Raw genomic sequence first — 18990 nt, 5'->3', positions numbered from 1 at the left:
AAATTGTCAGGCATATTTAGGGGACTGGTATTTATGTGTGTGTAATTTGGTGCAGATCCAAATAAAAATCCAGATCCAATGAATTTAAATTTTTCTTAAGGGGCCTGGATGTACGCCCTCTGAGTGCCATTCAATTTCTTTTTTTGTAATTTTATTGCTACTTGCATCCCTATCCACCACTAAGATTTCTGCCACAACTCCAATCCAATGAAGGTGAAAGTAAAAATACATACTTTCAACCAAATCAAATCCAAATTTTGTCTTTCAGAAATAACGTCAAATTCAGGGCACATGAAACAAAAACAACTGTGTCTGCAATGGCTCAATATCACTAAACGTAACTGAGAAACTATAAATACTGGAGCAGAAGGATTGTTGTGTTTTCTCTTCCATCTTGTGCAGCTCAAGCTGGCATGCAGTGACTGTCTATTTCTTGCTGCTCTTCAGTGGCATGCCCTATCTACATTAGAGCCCTCACATGGACATGCAGTCTAAACACAGCCTCGTGCCACCAGACTCCAGGGACAGCAAGACTGCCATGTGACAAAAGCACCTTCTGTCCCTTTATAAGTTGACAGAACACTGCACAAAGTTTGTTTTGTATTGTTGCCTTGTGTTCAGTATGTAGCGTACAAACCAAACATTGAATACCTTCAGATAGTAAATCCCACCACCTCCCTCCTTACCCAAAACTCCTCTTGATGAAATCTAATTTAAAAAATGAGAAGCAAGAGACAGCCAAATCAAAGGCAAACATTAAGACAGTAAGCAAAAAAACAAACAAACACAAACAGATTTAATATTGCTAACCAAACAAACATATGGAAGAACTCAAATCCAACATTTAACACAAGTTGTGATGTTCAGACTTAAGACAAGTGGCATCTCTTGACTTTGGTTGGATTATCAAAGTAAATCAGAAAAGGCATCTCAACTTTCAGAGACTAATCCTTGTCACTGCTCAAGGTGAATTTTATCTTCTCCAACTGATCCATCTGTCATGAGATGGAGGTTTTGAACTCCTCTGGTGTAAAATATTAGACGTCAGGCCAATGACTTAGCGAAGGCAAACACATTATATATGTTTGAGGGACAATCAATCTTCCGGACATGAAGCAGAATAAAGCAGTTAAAGGATCTGGGTCAATAATGTATTCATCTCTCTAGGTGTTTATTATTGCAAACCAAAATATGCATAAAGCAGAGCATGTTAAATATATATTAGGGACATGTTTAAGTCAGGTTGATGTTGGGGTAAATCCTTGGCCAGTTTAGCCTTGGGAAGATGGACACAGGATAAGTCAGTTTCTGCAGCTAGAGTGTACTTGATCTAAAACTGCATCCACAGATCATTAGAGAGAGAGACGTGCCAAGGTCGTGTTCCATGAGGAATCTGACGGTAGCAAAGACTGAGGATGTTGGCTAATGTATCATGCATTGGCCCCTTTTAGACATACTTGGCTGTTGCTGTTAAGTGAGTGAACTGTGTGATTTGGACACAGAAAATGTGCTGAACTTCAACGTGGTTAGTTTGTCGATCCACCACCATGAAACAAGAAATATTTCAGACGTTCAAGATCTCCAGAGGATGAATCCTAATGATTTTGATGAGTCCCTTACATTCATTGACCTCTAGCGCCCCCATGAGATTGACATATGTGTTTTTTAGTGGGATGTTTATTAATTAAAAGTAAAAAGCAGTTAGTAATACCTATGAAGACATATTTTAGATAATCAGGCTAATTGCATTTTACTACTCGGTCCTAAATTATCTGTTTCTACACCCACATCTATGTAATTGTCGATAAATAATTAACAACTGAGGAGTGTGTTACAAACTTGTATTATACTGCTTATAAATGTTGAATAGGGGGACTTAAAAGATGTTGCACTTCAAGGAAAAAGGGCGCAGACAGAAGGAAACAAGGGCAACACTTTATTTTATGTGTTGAGAGGGAATTCACCCTGAGAAGTAGATCCACAGGATTAGTGTGAAGTGCAGTGTAATTTCTGCGGTGCCATGTGATTTTCGAGCTGGATGTGGGAAATGGCAAGAAAGCAATCAAACTGAGAACAAAGCATAGGACCCAGGTCTAAGAGGAACCATACGGCATCCTCCTTCTTTTGAAGCTGCAGACACTCTCGCAGGCAGCTCTAAAAGCAGCCTTCTAACAAATTCACCTGACTCATTTACCAGGAATTGAGAAACTGTGTTTACCTATGGTAAAAACAGATGAAATTTAAAAGGCAAATTTCTCATCGATCTTTGAGACATTTTGAGCTCTTATGAGATTTTCTGCTGTGAAAACGGGCTTAAATGTTATTTAGTTCAACGGCGCAGAAGTCCACTATGGATGAGTAACTTTGGAATCCAGGCTCTGTCCATAATGTTGCATGGATCACATATCACAACACTGACCTCTTTAAACATGGCTGTAAGGATTGTCTTCTACTGAAGCAATGACGATGGCAATGGCGGTAGGATGAATGAGAGATCGACCAGCAGCCAGCAGAGACATGCTCATGATTCTCCACTCATCTCTATAAGAGGATCGGATGTAATGGGGTTTCTACGTCTCCTGCTCACTCTACTCACCAGATAAACTGCAGAAAACTTCCAGCAAAGTCTAAGAGTGCTATTCTTGTCACATTTTACAGCCACACTGACAATACACTTTGAAGGAATGCCGGTGTGACCTCACTGTGAGTGGAGCTAAGCTGTTAAGCAGGTGCCCTCCTCCCCCTCTGATGCATAGGGGGAAAATGTGTGTAATAACCCGAGTGGGAGAGTCAAGCTGCCACAATCATCAAACTAAGACCCCACACCCCCAGCATTAATGGGGGAGGGCCCTGCATTACAGAAACTGAATCAATATTTAGTAGCTATGATAGAATAATTACAAGGATACAAACTAGAATATGTCTGAACACAAATGAGGAATAAAATGAGTTTACTACCCCTGTTATCATTGAAAAACATTTATTCATATAGCATGCTATTATGTAGCTGAATAATCAAGTGTACCATCCCCCCCCAGGCCTGTGGGAATAGCCAAAACCTTAATATCAGGCGTGCATGGTTTCTCATATTCTCCCCATGGCAGGCTGCTGACCTAATGACCTCATGTCAGCACCAATGACAACTTGTCTGACACAGGAATATTTTATTCATTTTATTAATATTGCATCAGTGGCTCACACTGCATTGTGTTTGCGTGTGTGACTATAGACTGTACCTACTCCCCTGAATGCTGAGGGCAACAGCACTCCTTCAAAACGCTGTTTCTACCAAGAGGCTAAATGAAGGGACATTTGGAGAATCAGAATGAAGACAACATTTCTTTGTGTGGTTATCAGTTTTTGTACTTATTATTGCACCACAGTTCAGGCTCTGGTTTTATGCTGTTACCTCTGCCAAGGAGGTTATGTTTTCGCTCCTGTCTGTTGGTTTGTTTGTGTATCTGCAGGATTACACAAATACTACTGAACGGATTTCCACAAAACTTGCTTGAAGGTTGGTACATGGGCCAAAAAGGAACCAATTAAATTTTGGGGCGGCTCCAGGAGCTTTGTGGTTTTTTTTCTGACAATTTCCCCGATTTTCCAGGAGGTAATGAATGGATCTTGATGGGAAAAAGTCTGTCATATTTTGAAGACTGATATCTAAGAGAGTGCGCCATTTGCTGCTGCTTGATTGAATTTAAAGGGACTGTTGGCCTTGGCAGAGGTATATGCTCTATTTACTGCCATTCTAGTTTTCCATTCATTATCTACACTGCTTATCCTTGAGGGTCATGGGGGAGCTGGAGCCAACCCTGCTCGTATATACCCATATTGAGACGAAAAACCCTAACATTAACACCTACAGACAATTTAGAGTTAACATAACCCACATGTCTTTGAAGTATGGGAGGAAGCTGGAGTATTAGAAGGAAACCCACACAGACACATTGAGAACAGGAAACCTTCTTGTTGTGACTGTGGTAATCACTGTACTGTGCCTCCCTGTCAGTCAGTGTTTATTTTATTTCATTTCATCTACATCCGATTCTGAAATCAAACCTGTGCATTCTATTGCTTCACGAGATCAGTTGTTGTTTGGTCTTTAAACTCTGCCCTGCTGCAATTCTGTCCAGCCGGATCATTTCAGGTAAATACATCCCCCTTCATCCCAGATCTAACAAATGTCAATCTATCAAAATTTACTCCCCATCATTTCAAAGTCACTGATTGAACTGTGACCTGCGAAATGACCGTGATTCAATGATATCCAGCCAATTTGAAAGAGCAGGTGGGATTGACCTGTCCTTAAGTACGTATTGATTGTTTGTATCCTTGTTTGTATAACTGCATGCTTGAAGAACCCCAGCAGCAGTAGAGGGTTCATGCTGTGTGGCTAGAATGACAAGGACATGGATGAAGAAAGACAGAGTAGAGTATAATGTAATTGATAAATCAGTGTAAAATGATCAACTTGGAGAATGCTATTGTTAGCTTCCTATCCATGCTAACACCTGCTGGTTGTGCTTGTAACTCTGCCCACAATATATCCTGTCCCACTGCTCCTTGAAACAGTATAAATGTCACCTTGCCAATTCTGGTCTGACGGGGCCATAAGTCAGCGTCTGCTTAAATGGCTGGAATGAAAACCAGCAGGCTCTCATTCCCAAGGACTAAGAATGATGATCAGTGGATTTTTCTACAAAATCTGCATAAATGTGTTAGTGTAAGTGATGACTCAATAACCCTTTAAAGACGGTCAGCCATTTTGTTGTTTGTGGAAAGAAATACACATACAGAAAGTACCTACAAATGTTAACTATTTTGAGAGTCCACCTTCCGAATTCCACCATGAACTGTTCAGCAATGTTCATATGATTGATGTGGGTGTTAAGAGATCATTCCCTGTATTTCAATAATACGCAGCATTGTCCTCACATGTATAGTGTTATTATGAATGACCACATTCACAGATGATGCATGACGTGTCATCAAAGCTAATCTATAAATACCTCAGCTCACACACCCACACCCCCACCGGAGGAAGACCAGTTATGGTAAAATGTTATCAAGTCCTTTTATTCCAAGAATAAAATAACTTATCAATTTTCACCTTCATTGTATGTGGTCAATTTTTTCATTTAAGCTTTTTTGGTGTGTTTTAAGGAAGAGACTGAAGGTTCAGACTTGGTTTAGAAACTGAAATAACTTACTTCCATGAACTTATTATGTACATAGTGTGTCACACTCTGAATAAAAGTCAATTAGTAATTGATGGAGCGTAAATACAACAGCCAACAGCACTCATGTGGATCATGAAATATCCATGAGACAGTTTCCGTCAGCAGTGGTAATGGAGCGCTTTGTGTGTGGAGAGTATGTATGTGTGTGTATATCTCCTCATATGCTGCATACTTGACAGCTGTGATATCTCTTGCGATTGGGCTAAATACAGTACCAGAGATGTGACTAATTGAGCTGCGCCGCTTCCTGCATCTATGTACAAATGACAACCATGTTTGGAAAAACCAACATATTTAACCTCTGACATTCAGTGTCACTTTCAGAGCTTGTTATGTAAGGCACACACACAGTCCTCTGCTGTCCCTCTTTACCACTGTCATCTGCACAGATCAAACTGCAAGGCTTCAATCTCCTTCAAATCAAGGAAATCAAAGAAAAGGAGATAAAAAGCTGACCGGAGCCTGTCAGGGCTATGAGGACCGACAACGTCAATGCCTCACTTAGACAGCTCATCTGGAGGGGCTGCCTCCCCAGACAGGGGGACGAGACGGCGTTCACCTGCATTTACAACTAAGTTTTGTCTCGGTCTTTGGAGAAGAGATGTGACAGAGGATAGCGAGCTACATTCCCTGATGTAAATGTCATCTGGATAAAAATCTATTTCATGATTCATTCAAGAGGCCAGGACTTACAAATGGATAAAGTTGCCCTGTCTGTTCAGCTGCAGTGTTGTCCTCCCTGAGTATGACTGGGTGCAGATTTTGACAATTTTTCAAAAGGTGCACAACATCATAGCAAAAGTTTGGCTGATCGATTTTTCTTCCTCGTGTCGTATTGTTGCCTCTCATTTCCAACACAGCATGAAAGGCTGTGAAATAAAAACATCTTAGCAGCAAATCGGCCTCACCATGGCAACTGTATTGATCAACCCTCCTGGGTCCTCAGAAAAATCTATCCCTCATGTCAATTTCCCAGCATTAACAGTTCAGCAGCTACTCATATCTTGAATAGACAGCCATGATATTTAGTGTCTGGCAATAAAATCCACAATCACTATTTAGCTTCCCAGATGATTCATTTATCACAGAGGTGAAACGCAAATGACCTGATGAGATTCACTGAGAACAAAGCGAAAAGTAGGCTGGGGGGAAAGCTCAGGAGGAGGTCACTGTCCGCAAGCTTCAAGTGTAAAAAATTGATGCAAAGTTCATTAGACTGCTTAGTTATGCAGCGTATCCAATAATCAAACCTAATTTGAATCAGCTAAGACATGAAACTGAACCTTGCACTGAGCCCATTTGATGTTTCTTTCACTTTGATTGGAGAAAATATCAGCTTTGGTTCTTTGATTATATCTGAACAGGTGTTCTCTCAAGCTTTTGACATTTTTGACTGGAATCATTTGATACTTGATGGATTGCAGTTCAAAGCAATCTCAGAAACTTGTAATTGTGACCACACACTAATCAAATGCTGTAAGACTAATGAGAGTAAATGGGCTGGGAGCTCTCACTCCTGGTATGTATTGATTATACAGTATCATGCTGCTTCATGTTTAATTGATCATCGTTATTATTCGTCCTATCATCACAACTGGTACCAGAGGAGGAAAAAAAATTGAGTGTGCTGAAGGGCAAACAGATTCAGAGGTAGACTGAGTTTTTTCTTTCCTGGAGTGTGCAGATTTGGCTGTGGTGATTAATCCTCTTTTCTGGCATCAGAAGAAATGAGAAGAAACAAAGTGATGGACAGAGACGCATGACAACTGCTGTCAATCCACACATTCAGGATTAAAAAAGTCTGGGCTGCAGTGCAACATCACACATGGACTACACCTTCACTCCCACATCTTGACACTTACAGAAATGCTGCTACACCTGTTGTGGGGAGACAGGAGAAGTGGGAATTACAAGATGTTTTTTTTCTCCCATTAAACCCCCTCAATTTCACATGCTTGCCTGGAAAAAGGAAAAATTACAACACTCGTATTCTGCAACAAACTTAGAGTATATAGTGAGGATGCTTCAAAGCATGACTGCAGGCTTTTACTAACTGAGTATGATAAAAAATTAAATATTTTAACTTAGTCTTCAAAGAATGAAGAAGAACCACAGGCAGGCGGAGGGTTGCAGTCAATACCCTATCGGTAAAGCCAATGGGGCAATGGAATCATTGTGGAATGGATGCTAAAAGCATGTTAAGTATTTTGATGGTTTTACAGTGGCATTTAAACAGCTACTTGGAGCCAGGCCCATGGTTTGTCGAAATGAACTGAAACAAAACACAAAACGACAAGAGGGTGAGTTACAATTCGTAACCACAAATCTTTGGCATCAACAGTGCAGCTCAGGTAATCCTCCTTGACTGAACACAGCTCTCTTCACACAAGAAAAACGGAAGGGGAGTGTGTATGTTTGCAAAAGAAACATCTTCAAGTTATTAGATATTTTGCTATGGAGATGTATGTTGAATAATTAATCTGTTGCACTGGTGCCCTGCTGCGTTTCCCATTCCACTGCAGCACCAGCAGTGGGCCAACTCCATTAGTTGACTCGCAGCCAACAGGAATAGAGATGTGTTCCCATAAACTCGAACTAACTCATTTTGAAATTAGTGGTGCAAATTCATTTTCATTTACTTTGCAGTCATCAAGCTCAATTAGGGCGCAGAGAGTCTGAAACCGTCTCGTTTCACCGTGGGAACCCCGTAGATAAAATCCAGCCAGCTCGTCCATAAATCACGGCTTTAAGGTTCAAAACAATTCATAAAATGCCTGCGGTCTTGCCATGTAGGAGGCTCATATAATCATGTGCAATCACACGGAGCAGGCCTGTTATTCTCAGGAGGGGTTTGTTGAGTTTGGGTGTGATTGTGTCAGGCTGCCAGTGCCCACTCATCCAGACTCCAGAGTGGGGCTGGAACAGACGGGAGCTGTTCTTTCAGCACCACCGGGAACAAGCAACCGCACATTCAGCCATCTCATCCACAAAGATTATTGGAGGGTAAAACATTTTTAAAATCCCCTCAACATCCTCTTATTTCCATTTATTCATATGGAGAGAATTCTTTGTGAGAATTAGCCATTACATAAAATGAATTAAAAAATGAGAAAAGTACAAATATATACATGTTATGGCCTAGAACAGCAGATTTGTTTTTATTGTAACAACAGTCTTTTTCCATTTAAGATACTGTTTTGGATTGTTTACCACTTGGCACCCCCCTTTCATCCGCTTCCCGTTACTGGAAGCAGTGAGGAGGCGCATCACCGTCACTCTCTTCCCTATAAACAGCTGATTATAGCAGAACAGCACGAACATCTTTCTCTATCTGACTATCTTCAGTGTCCACACGAAAAGTATTACACACGCTCAAAGACTTTACCTGAAAGAGGCGTAGGATGTTGGCGACCATAATCGATACTGAACTCGCCGAGGCGCCGATGACTCCCACGACTTTTTCAGGCTTCACGAACACCGGGGGCTCCCCGTTGGTGCACCTCACGTCGGAGGTGTCCTTCGTGATCAGGGCTTGGACGAAAGTTAAAGACTGCTCCAGCGCGTAGGTATCCCTCGAACAAGTGTCCAGCACCCGGGCGCCTAAGGTGATGTTGGGTAGGAGTTGATCGTCCTGGTTGATTTGGTCCAAAGCGTACATCATGGCCTCAAGCCGCTGGATGCCGTTCTCCTTCTTGAGATCCCCGCACGGTATGCCGTCGGCCCCGCGGGCGTGCACCGGGAAGAGTCCTCCGAGGGTCAGGTGGCCCTCAGTCCGTATTGAATGGGGCGCGTAAGTCTCCTGTGGCAGCGCGAAATCCACCACGGTCCTCATGAGCCAAAGCGCTCTCCACACGGAGCTCAGCTTCACGCACACCCCGGGACGAGCCATGATGAACTTTTTAAGAGAAAGATGGAGTCTGCAATCCGCCGATGATAGAACCAGAGTTAAGTTTGTTAATACGAACCCATTCTAGTCACCAGGGAGGAGATTCAACAAGCGGGGCTGGGGAACCGAGACGCTGTGGATGGCTCAGGCAAACTGCGCCCATCGCTTTGCAGCCAGGAGCGAGTGCAGCTTGTTGAATAGTGACGGTGAAATCAGTCCCTTTGCGATAAGGAAGGATACATCCATGAGAAATATAAATATCTGTGAAGGAACACGAAGAGCCGCCGCGGATGAACTGGCCTAATTGTGTCCGTTTACGCGGAATCCAAAGCGCCTATTGCAACACAACGAAGCCTCCGCTAATAACTGGCATATCTTCACAGCCTGGAGTGGCAAAATCTAATGAATAACATGTAGTCAATTCAAAAATAAAATATCTCTCAAATCCAGCACTTAGATGTTAGAACCGGCAGAAGTGGGAGACATTCTCCTCGCTCAGACCAACTCCACGGGAGCGCAGCGATGGCTCTGTCGGCTGTGGTGTTCGTCTCCCAGGGGCGCATATCATCTCCACGGTCTGAGGGAAAAAATGGAAGGAGAGAAGAAAAAGCGTCTGTAGTGAGGAGCTGTAATGTGCCTTCACTGAGCAGCCAGCACGGAGGAGCTCCAGCTAATTAAAGCCGGGGCTCTGTCTGTCTCCGCAACCGGTCGCATTTATACAAAATGAATGAGTCACAGCGAGGGATTCACTGCGTGCGCCGAGTTTTCAGCCCCCTTTTCCTTGCGAGACGTCACTCAGCTGGCTGGGTGGAAAAAAATAAAAGTAGCATCACTTCGCGGCAGGGTTTTCAGGAAGTTGGGGCTGTTGTGTCTTCAGACATCAGTGTGAACGAGATGGTAAACAAGACGAACAAATGCACTTACTGACTTGAATAAGACAATTGTTCTTCTCTGCGCGCTGCGTCTAAGCCTCCATATAATCTCTCTCTCGCTATTTCCCCTCCCCTCCTTTATTTCCCCATCAAACACACACACACACGCAAACACACTCACGAAGTCTAAGAGCGTTTTTTTTTCCTTCTGATGCTGACGGTGAAAGGCATCAAACGGAGATCAGTGTCTGCAGGTAAGAAGAGCCTGCACCTGCCGACTAAAAAGTGCCTTTTACCTGAAATTGTTTTGGATCCATCACTGATGCACCTTTAATAAAAACGGAGGAGAGGGGGAGAGAGGGAGGAGAGCAGAACAGACACGTTTGGAGGGGTCCAGGCTGGTCTCCCAGGCAACCCTTCTTCAGAAGACACTCCTGATTCATCCTGTGCACGCAGGCACGCACACACACACTCACTCACACTCACACACACACACTATGCAACACTGGCACACGAACTGGTGATAATTAACCACATCTTTAGAAGCAAGGAGCCCTCACATCTTCTTAACATAACACTATCATCACCAAACTATTTAACTGCACAGATGGTGCGTTTACAAACAAGCAAATTATGATAATTCATTTTCGTGGCATACAGGAGCCAGGGACTCACTTGGCAATTTGTGGCAACAATTAAATTTTTTGAAAAGGGAGATGATTTAAAGCAAATGTCATATTTAAGAATGAAATGATTGTCAGGCTCTATATGAGTGACTGCTGTATTAATTTGGTGGCTGACAGTGTGAGAAAAGGTGCCCACTGAGCACTTTGTAGATAGATACATAATTCATTTCGCCTTCATTTTCAAGTTACCTACGAAACTGACCACTTCTGGACCAGCCACCATAACAATAGTCTCGAAAGAGCTGCCAGAGTTGAAAAATTACAGCAGCACTATGGGAAATTGTGAAACAGGAAACAGCAAACGCACGATACAGGATAAGTCAGTGAAGTTGCTCGATCAGAGAGTTGCTTTATCTGGAAAATTATTATGAAGAACGGAATCCAATTTTATTAACATGTCCGTTTCATTAATTTCTATTCAATTAAAAGATTAGAAAAGGCAATGTGCCTCTTATTGAATTGTGTCCTATTGACATCACAAACTTGGATGGACAAATTTCTAATTAAGTTGAATAGAGATTATTCAGGCCTAATCCTGCCATGTAGTGTGTTTATCTCCATTCACTGCACTGATGGCATGAATATCTTTCAATCGATAAATCATGCATGTCCAAAATCCGAGGGTGATAACATGGCTCTGGATGCACATACTGTTGAATTTATGAGATGCACCAAAAATACATTTAAGGAAACTGTGTGGGAACTGCTAGGAAGAGACTGCTGAGAGGAGAAATGAGGAATGTGAAAGGGGAGGTGGGCAGATGGCCTCCTCCACTGTGTGCACACTGAGACAGGCAAGCAGGCCCTGAAAAATGCAGCAATAGTCCCTACAAATGACACCCTGAGAGACTGGTGTCGCAACGCACGACACTAATTCCACTGCCTGGACTCCACGGTGAGAGCCTGACTCCCACTTACACTGTCAATGGAAAGGTTACTTTTGAAAAATGGGGCCCTCACTGTGATTTAATTCACTGACTAACCCCAGGAAGAGGGGCTTTTCCCCGGGGGAGGTGGTGTGATTTAGACTGAGATTACGCCTCGTTTCGGTTTGGATCTTCTCTCTTCCTCCTTCCTCACTTTCACGCAGACACACAGTCATGGGCATTGGGTACACACACATACACACAATCACACTCGGATAAATTCCAATTCAATTTCATCATGAGATGAAGTGGGAAGCAACAAGCAAGGAGGAGAGAGAATGTATCCTGTATGAGGTTTATGTTTGATGTAGAGCTGACCAAACACATACAGCCTCCGTTTCCATATAGCAGAGGTGCACAACAATTCACTGCATGGCTCTTGATAAATTATGGGCTCCTATGAGAAACCACAGCTTTGGTTCCAAGCATTCAGTAACATGTCTGCTCGATGCAGTCTTCTCCGAGTCAATTACAGGGCTGGCACTGCTTGCTCCTTTAGAGAATGACAAATCAAAGAACAATAAAAAGTCAACCTTCAGCACAAGAAGCAATAAGGTTTCGTTTTGGGCTGACATGAGGAACAATGGGGTCTGTCCGTCACATTAATTAACCTAGAAACCTGTTTAATTGCCAGACTCAAATGTGAGGGTCCATCGTATACACAGGGAAGAAATAACTCCAGAGCAGGAGGTAATTGCATGTCCAGGTGATTTGTTCGAAAGCACACAGGCGACCAGCCTGTTTGGAGTCATGCATATTCCGTGAGGGGTGAGGTGTTAATGTTAGATCAATGTTGGGGCAATGTTAGATTAGCAACATGAAGGTCACTGAGCTGCTGGGCACCCATGTCTCATTTTGCACCATCTGCTTTGGAATAATAAAACCAGGCTATCTATGGTTTTCTTTATCACTGTAAGCAGCATCGGTGCCTGTGAGAAGAAAAAAAGGGTTGTAATTCTACAGGCAAGCGCTATAAGAAGACAAATTCTTGCCTCTTCTGCTGTTTATTTCCAAAGACAATGCAGGTGCACCACAGACAGGACGATAGACTCTCCACACTCAATTATTACCGTAATCCATCTGTCATACCTGCTCACTTCTAATTATGTCTCTGTAAAGCTGCTGCTATGAGCCCAGTAACCATGCACACCCTGAAATGTGAAAGATAGACAGATAATGCACAAGTGACCAGTGGAATACATAAGTTGAGTAGGTAGGCCATGGTAACACAAGGTTTTGTCCCTAGAGCATCTCTGAAACTCACCGGTTATATGACAGCTAATCTGCATCTGGAGGAAATGTGAGCGTGTGGCCTTTGAGATAAGCCAAAAAAGTTAAATGAGAAAAAGTAGAACCACGAGAATATCAACCTACGGCTGCTGCTGTTTCTCTGTCTCGCAGATGTGTCAGGTACCTGTTCCTGATTGGGAGCCAGCCGTGTAGCGATAATGATCAGAGGGTTTACATGGTATGTGGCAGTAATGGATACAAAGGTTCTGACCTCCCACCCACACACTCCTGGAATCTTCCAGAGACCCCATTAGTGTGTGACTGGGCCTCTGTTTTGATGGCTAGCCACACGGTCCACTGGATCCATGTGATAAGTGGGTGCAGCTGCGATAGCTAGCCAGGAGGACTTTAGCTCCAAATGTGATTGTGATAGCAAGTGCCTCGCGCCTTGTGTCTGTTAATTATTCGACGGTCTGAGCGGCTTTGAACCTGCGTGAATGATTTTATCACAAGTGTCTTCATGGTGCATTGTGATGGATGAGATTTTATCCACAGCTTTGTGAATGAGTCATAACATTGCCTCCCCGCGTGTGTTTGAGTGCCCTGTGTGTGGGTGGGGGTGCTGTGACATGCCTGTGTGAGGATGCAGAGACAGGTGCAGATGACCAGTTCACCTTTCATAAGTATTTGCTCAAATAAAAGAATGGTATATCTGTTTCTATAACATTTTACAAAGGGATACAAGAACCGTTACACAAAAACAAGTGAGGAACAAATGGAGAACCAAATGGAGATTTAAAACTCATTAAGTAGTCACTGAATTATTCCAGGGCTACACATAAAATAATGACAAATTACTATTGGGCAAGCTTGGGCAAGAGAACAGAGTGTATATAAAAGGAACAGTTTGACATTTCAGGAACTATGTTAATTCCCTTTCTTGCACAGCGTTATGGGAAGATTAATACTACTCTCATGTTTGTATATGACATGAACCAACAAACCAACCAACAAACAAATGGGCAGCGGTAAAAACAGCAGGTGAAGGTTAGTTTCATGATGCATGAAGACAGACTAAATCTGACAACCAGCACCCCAAACACAAACCAACAAATTATAGCTTGCAAGCTAGTTCAGGCAGCCAAGTCGAGCTGCGCTGCTCCAGTCATGTGATATCCTTCGCTCTCCACCTCGCTGCGATATGTCTCATTCACCCCCTCTATTTAAGCTCCCATGACTCCCTTTGCTTGCCCCCCCGCTGCTGCTGCGCCAGTACTGCCACAGGTTGATTCAGCCCCTGCAACACCCCAGCATCCACCTGTAGGCTCCGAGGGGGCTGATATACATATTCACACATCACTCTCGTTATATCTATGTAATCATATCTGAAAGAGTCAGAGCCTAGACGCCAAACACTGACTATGTTCTGCTGCAACGTGAGTTGTATGACTGAAACATTGTTTCAAAAGTATAGAAATGACTTGTGCTTTTATGTGGGGTAAGATAGTTGCCTGGGCACAGTTACAAGGGCACCAGCAGAGACTCCAGTGGTGATTGACATCTTGGCAGTTAACTCTTGGCAAGAAAGTGTTCAAATTTCCAAAATGTCAAACTATTCCTTTAAAGGTGTATCATCAAATACAGGCTGTTGTGGGTTAGTATTTGTGGTCACATCGTTTGCATCACGAAACAAAGATACAATTTAGTTTTCTGTATTAAGCGTTTATGTTTAACACCGATTATCTTATTTAAATTTCAGCAAGAAAATGCATTTCCAAAAAACGTTGAACTATTCCACTCAGTATAAAAAGGTTATTTCTTTGATTAATCAATTTACTGAGAGCTTTCTTCATGATTAACTGTCTACTTTTGATTAACTCTGCATCAGCTTCCATGTGACACAGCATTAGAAAGTATTCATTAATTACTTGCTCTTTTTAGGTAATCGGTCATTATTTTTGTGCCCACTTAAATGAAGTGATGAATCACACTGACTAAGTGGATGCATGTTTCTTAATGTGATGATTACCTTATATATTATTGATCTTTATGTGTCCTCTTAAAGGTTCAGTGTGTGATATCTGGTGTTGAAATTTCATGTTGCAGCTGAACACCCTTCACCTCACCCTCTCCTTCCAAACATGAAAAACAACATGTGGTAGCCTTCAGTTGTCAAAAACTCAAAAGGTGTTTAGTTTGTCCAGTCTGGACTAATGTAAAAAACATGGCAGCCTCCGTAGAGAGGACCCCCTCGATGCAAATATATTCAGAAAATTCATACAATTTAGATGAAACGAACTAGTGAAAACATCATGAGGATTATTCTACATTTAATATCTGCCAATAGCTCCCTTTCACCTAAATCTTACACACTGGACCTTTTATAAAGCAAAACATCTTTTTTAGTGGGATTTCCTTTGTAATCCTTTCACAACAAGGCACAGACAGAAATGTGGAAAAAGATAACAACTGCACTGCGATAAATATCAGGACGTTTTCACAGTACAATGCAGGCTTAACTTTTTAGATACAAGATTACATTTATTTATTTTTTTATTCAGCAATGGCGAATTATGGGAGAATAAAGGCATTTTGGGAAGTAGACTGTGGTTATATAGCTCTGTACTTGTGAAGTGACACAAAGGAGAGCTACACTTCCAATTTGAACACCTACAATCCTTTTTTCTCTGCCCCTCATTCATCAGAGACCAGTGCCAAACATCAGCGTATTTAAATGGACCAATTTGGACAAATTAAAACAATCTTGATGTTAATGAAGACGCTAACACAACGACACTGCACATACTGTAGTGCAGATGGACATCATAACCTCATCATCTCTTTCACTGTGGAAGGCAGGCCTCCTAGTTTGTTATTCAATCCAATTTATGTGTTGGCAGCTGGTCACACACCAGCAACCTCAGTGAGTTAGCGTCTGATGTATTTGAGCTGCTCTTCCCAACTATTTTCATTTTCCTAAAATGCTCATTGTATTATTGCAACTAAAATGAGCTCATTCCTCCACTTTTCAGATGAACCTTACGCTTGAAGAAATGTCATTGAAAGTGTGTGGATTATGCCTATGCCTCTTGAACTAGCTGCAGTGCTGTTTGTGTTGCAAATAACATATTTTCTTCATCTTACACAGCTCATTACCATATGGAGCTGCTAGCGAGGACTGCGGTGGAGGGCAGGCCTACTTATTTTAGATAAGTGCCCCTGCAGTCTTCACCGGAGTTTTGAAAAGCATACACAGAGGTACATACACTGCACTTGTGCACACATTTTGAAAACGAATTTGCTTTGCCCGACTGCAATTCATCATGCACATGAATTAATCTCTCTCACTCATTATGTGGAAATTAACTCAGTTACAAATTACTGCACATAGCTATCACAGAGGGTGGAACAATAAATCACTACCTTCACGTATAAAAGTCATCCACTTCAATCCACACTTATGGTAGCTGCCTCCTACACTGTTCATCTCCTCCTTTATCTGGAGGCTGTGCACAATTAAAAGAGTTTCAAGTTAAACCGCTCCCCATTTTAACCATGTGCAAGCCAGAGGAACGTGCAAGCTGACAGTAATCCCCTGGGTTCATCTGTTCAATGAGCTCAATGTTTCCACCGACCGTCAGTATCCCTCCTGTCTCTCAGCCGTGCTCTATCTCCCCCCAGACTCATGGCTCAATGGTCCCAGAAGAGCACAGTGGCTGGAACTGTGGGTCACAAAAGCTGGCTTTTCCCCAAGGCCGCTCCACTGACAGCACACTGGGTGCCTTTGGAGTCTTTCCAGGTGATCTCTGGCATATAGAGAAGAGACAAGGGAGAGGAAATGCATAAATTCATACAAAGCTACCTCCTTGGTTACAATAACCAGAGCTTGTTTTTGAATGCACTATGGAGATGAAAGAAGTCACGGTCAAGTCAGGGTGCCAGTCCCCAAGTGGCATCTTCCGCTGAGGAGCCGAGGCTCAAAATGAAAGAGAGTAACAGGGAGCACGCTGTGTTTACTGAGTTTGGAGGGAGGAATGATTGTGTATTGTAGCATTTAATGGGTGCCCGCCAGTGTCGAGTGAAAGTGAGTCCTGTCGACACAGGGCACAGCACAATACAGACAGAGCAGAATGGGACCTCTTATGGTTGCTTGGGGATTGAATAAAGCCCAGTTCATTTGCTACATATCACATTTTGTTACATGGTTCCCGACAATTCCTCATATTTCATCCGTGGAGCTGGCAATGCTCGTTTTATATCCTTCCCATTTCCTCCACCTTTCAGCTCGCTTTAAGCTCCTCCATGTCATGATGGTGTTTTTTTCCTTCCTTTTGGAATTTTTCCCTTTTTGCTTTCAAGCTGAAAATCAAATCTATAAATCAAAGGCAACGGTAGAAAGACATGGGAACTGAAGGACATTTAAATCCTTTCAGAGTTCCCAAAGCTTCAGAGAGTGAAATAAACAGGAAATTAAAATGGAGCTGGAAATGGCAGCAATCCCTCTTTTCAGGGGATTGAAACCAGGTGCATTTCTTGAAGCTTCCTCCTACTTTATATTCTGTTCTGTCGGGATTAGATCCTCCTCTCCCTTATTAATTTCCTTGACAAAGAAAAAAAGAATTACACTTGCACAATTTGAGAAATACTAAAAAAATGCCAAAATGTCATAAGATATTCCTCCTTGTAATTTTTTGTGTGTATTTTTCTAGTTGTGTCATGCTAAATGTGCAAAAAGACCTTCCAGTGGCAAGGTGCTCTTACACTGTCTCCCATATGGGCACAGTCTTTCATCAGATTGAACATAGCCTGCAACTGTGTCTGCTCACCTGGCTGTGTGTTGTACAGAAATGTTGCTGCTGAACAAAGTTGTTGGCTCACCTTCAGATTGACCTTAATTTGCATGAAAGCATATGATTAGACAAGGTGCAGCCGACGCTGAGAAAACAAATTTGTTCACACTTGACGAGCACTGACCACATTCATGAATGAGTGAGTGAGCAACCACACTTTGCTACTGATTGTCTGCAGCCACGTCGGAGGCTAGACTGAAATTCAGTGTTTAACGCTCAGCGTGTAAACACACTGACAATGCTAACATGCTTTATGTCAACTATCTTAGTTTACTGGTGGTTGCACGCTAATATTTGCCAATTATCACAAAATAAAATAAAGTTAGGGCTGATGGGAATTTTATTAGTTACCTTTGCCAAGGAGTGTCATGTTTTCCCCATCTGTTTGTTTGTTTATCAGCAGGTTTACGCAAAAACTACTGAATAGATTTCCAGGATTTTTTTAATCAATTTTTTTTACATTGTGATTTTTTAGACTTTCACTCCAGGGAATGATTCATAGGACTTGATGAAAAAATGTGGCATATTTAGGGGGCTGATAACCCTGTGTTTGCAATTTGGTGCAGCTTGGCTGAATTTAAGGGGGCTGTTAGGCCTTGACGGTGGTATGCGCTTTACTGACTGCCATTCAAGTTTTGCAGGTATTTGGTCACAAATCAAAGTCTTTCCTTAAAATTGATCAAAGTTATAAGAGTTCATGCTAAAGGGGAAAAAGTATGTCTGAAGTGACTATCAAAATATCTCATTCAAAACCACAAAAGTTAACCTCGAGGAGCTACTACAGGCAAAGTCAGGAGATCATCAAAGACAGTAGGATGAATCATCGTATCGATAAAAATTTAATGGCGACCCATTCAAAAGATGTCTAGATTCTTCAGCGTGAAGCGTCAGGGACCGACACGGTCACCAACCCTACAGCTGCGGCTAGTGGCTCAAAAAGAGGAAAATTAATAATCAGGAAATATGGAGCTCAATCAATGAAAATAAAAACTGAAAAAAGTCCTATTTATACTTTATATACTCCTATCCAAGAATGTGGATCACACGGGTCTTTGTAAATGAATCAAAGAGAAATAACAGTTTTCTTTTCAAAAAGACAGATTGCACAGACACTTCATTGAAAGCTTACAATGACATATTCAGATGAAATACATGACACTCACTCCTACATCTGTGTAGAGGAGAGGCAATCACAGGCAAACATTATGAGTCATGTAATTCTTCACAGCCTCTTGCTGAATTTTAATTATAGCTAAGCCCAATGCCTACACATACATCACACTCCATGATCAGCCAA

General features: G+C 42.2%; 1 protein-coding gene across 3 annotated transcripts in view; it reads right to left on the bottom strand.

Annotated features, from left to right (window-relative positions):
* LOC109635286 (metabotropic glutamate receptor 7-like) overlaps nt 1-18990 on the bottom strand; it is a 91977-nt gene that overhangs the window by 49787 nt on the left and 23200 nt on the right. The window contains exon 1 of one of the 3 annotated variants that reach the window (XM_020096383.2): nt 8629-10118. The exons of 1 other annotated variant lie outside the window; for it this stretch is intronic. In XM_020096383.2, coding sequence (XP_019951942.2) covers nt 8629-9132 — 504 coding nt within the window. In that variant the 5' untranslated portion in view covers nt 9133-10118. Of the gene's footprint in view, nt 1-8628; nt 10119-18990 lie in introns of those variants that run through there. One more of the 3 variants, XM_020096384.2, reaches the window with a different exon arrangement.

Source organism: Paralichthys olivaceus, chromosome 6 (genome assembly GCF_024713975.1).
Source record: "Paralichthys olivaceus isolate ysfri-2021 chromosome 6, ASM2471397v2, whole genome shotgun sequence".
In the NCBI taxonomy this organism is placed as follows: domain Eukaryota; kingdom Metazoa; phylum Chordata; class Actinopteri; order Pleuronectiformes; family Paralichthyidae; genus Paralichthys; species Paralichthys olivaceus.
Note: the sequence above shows the minus strand (reverse complement) of the source record. Positions and strands in the feature narration are given on the sequence as shown.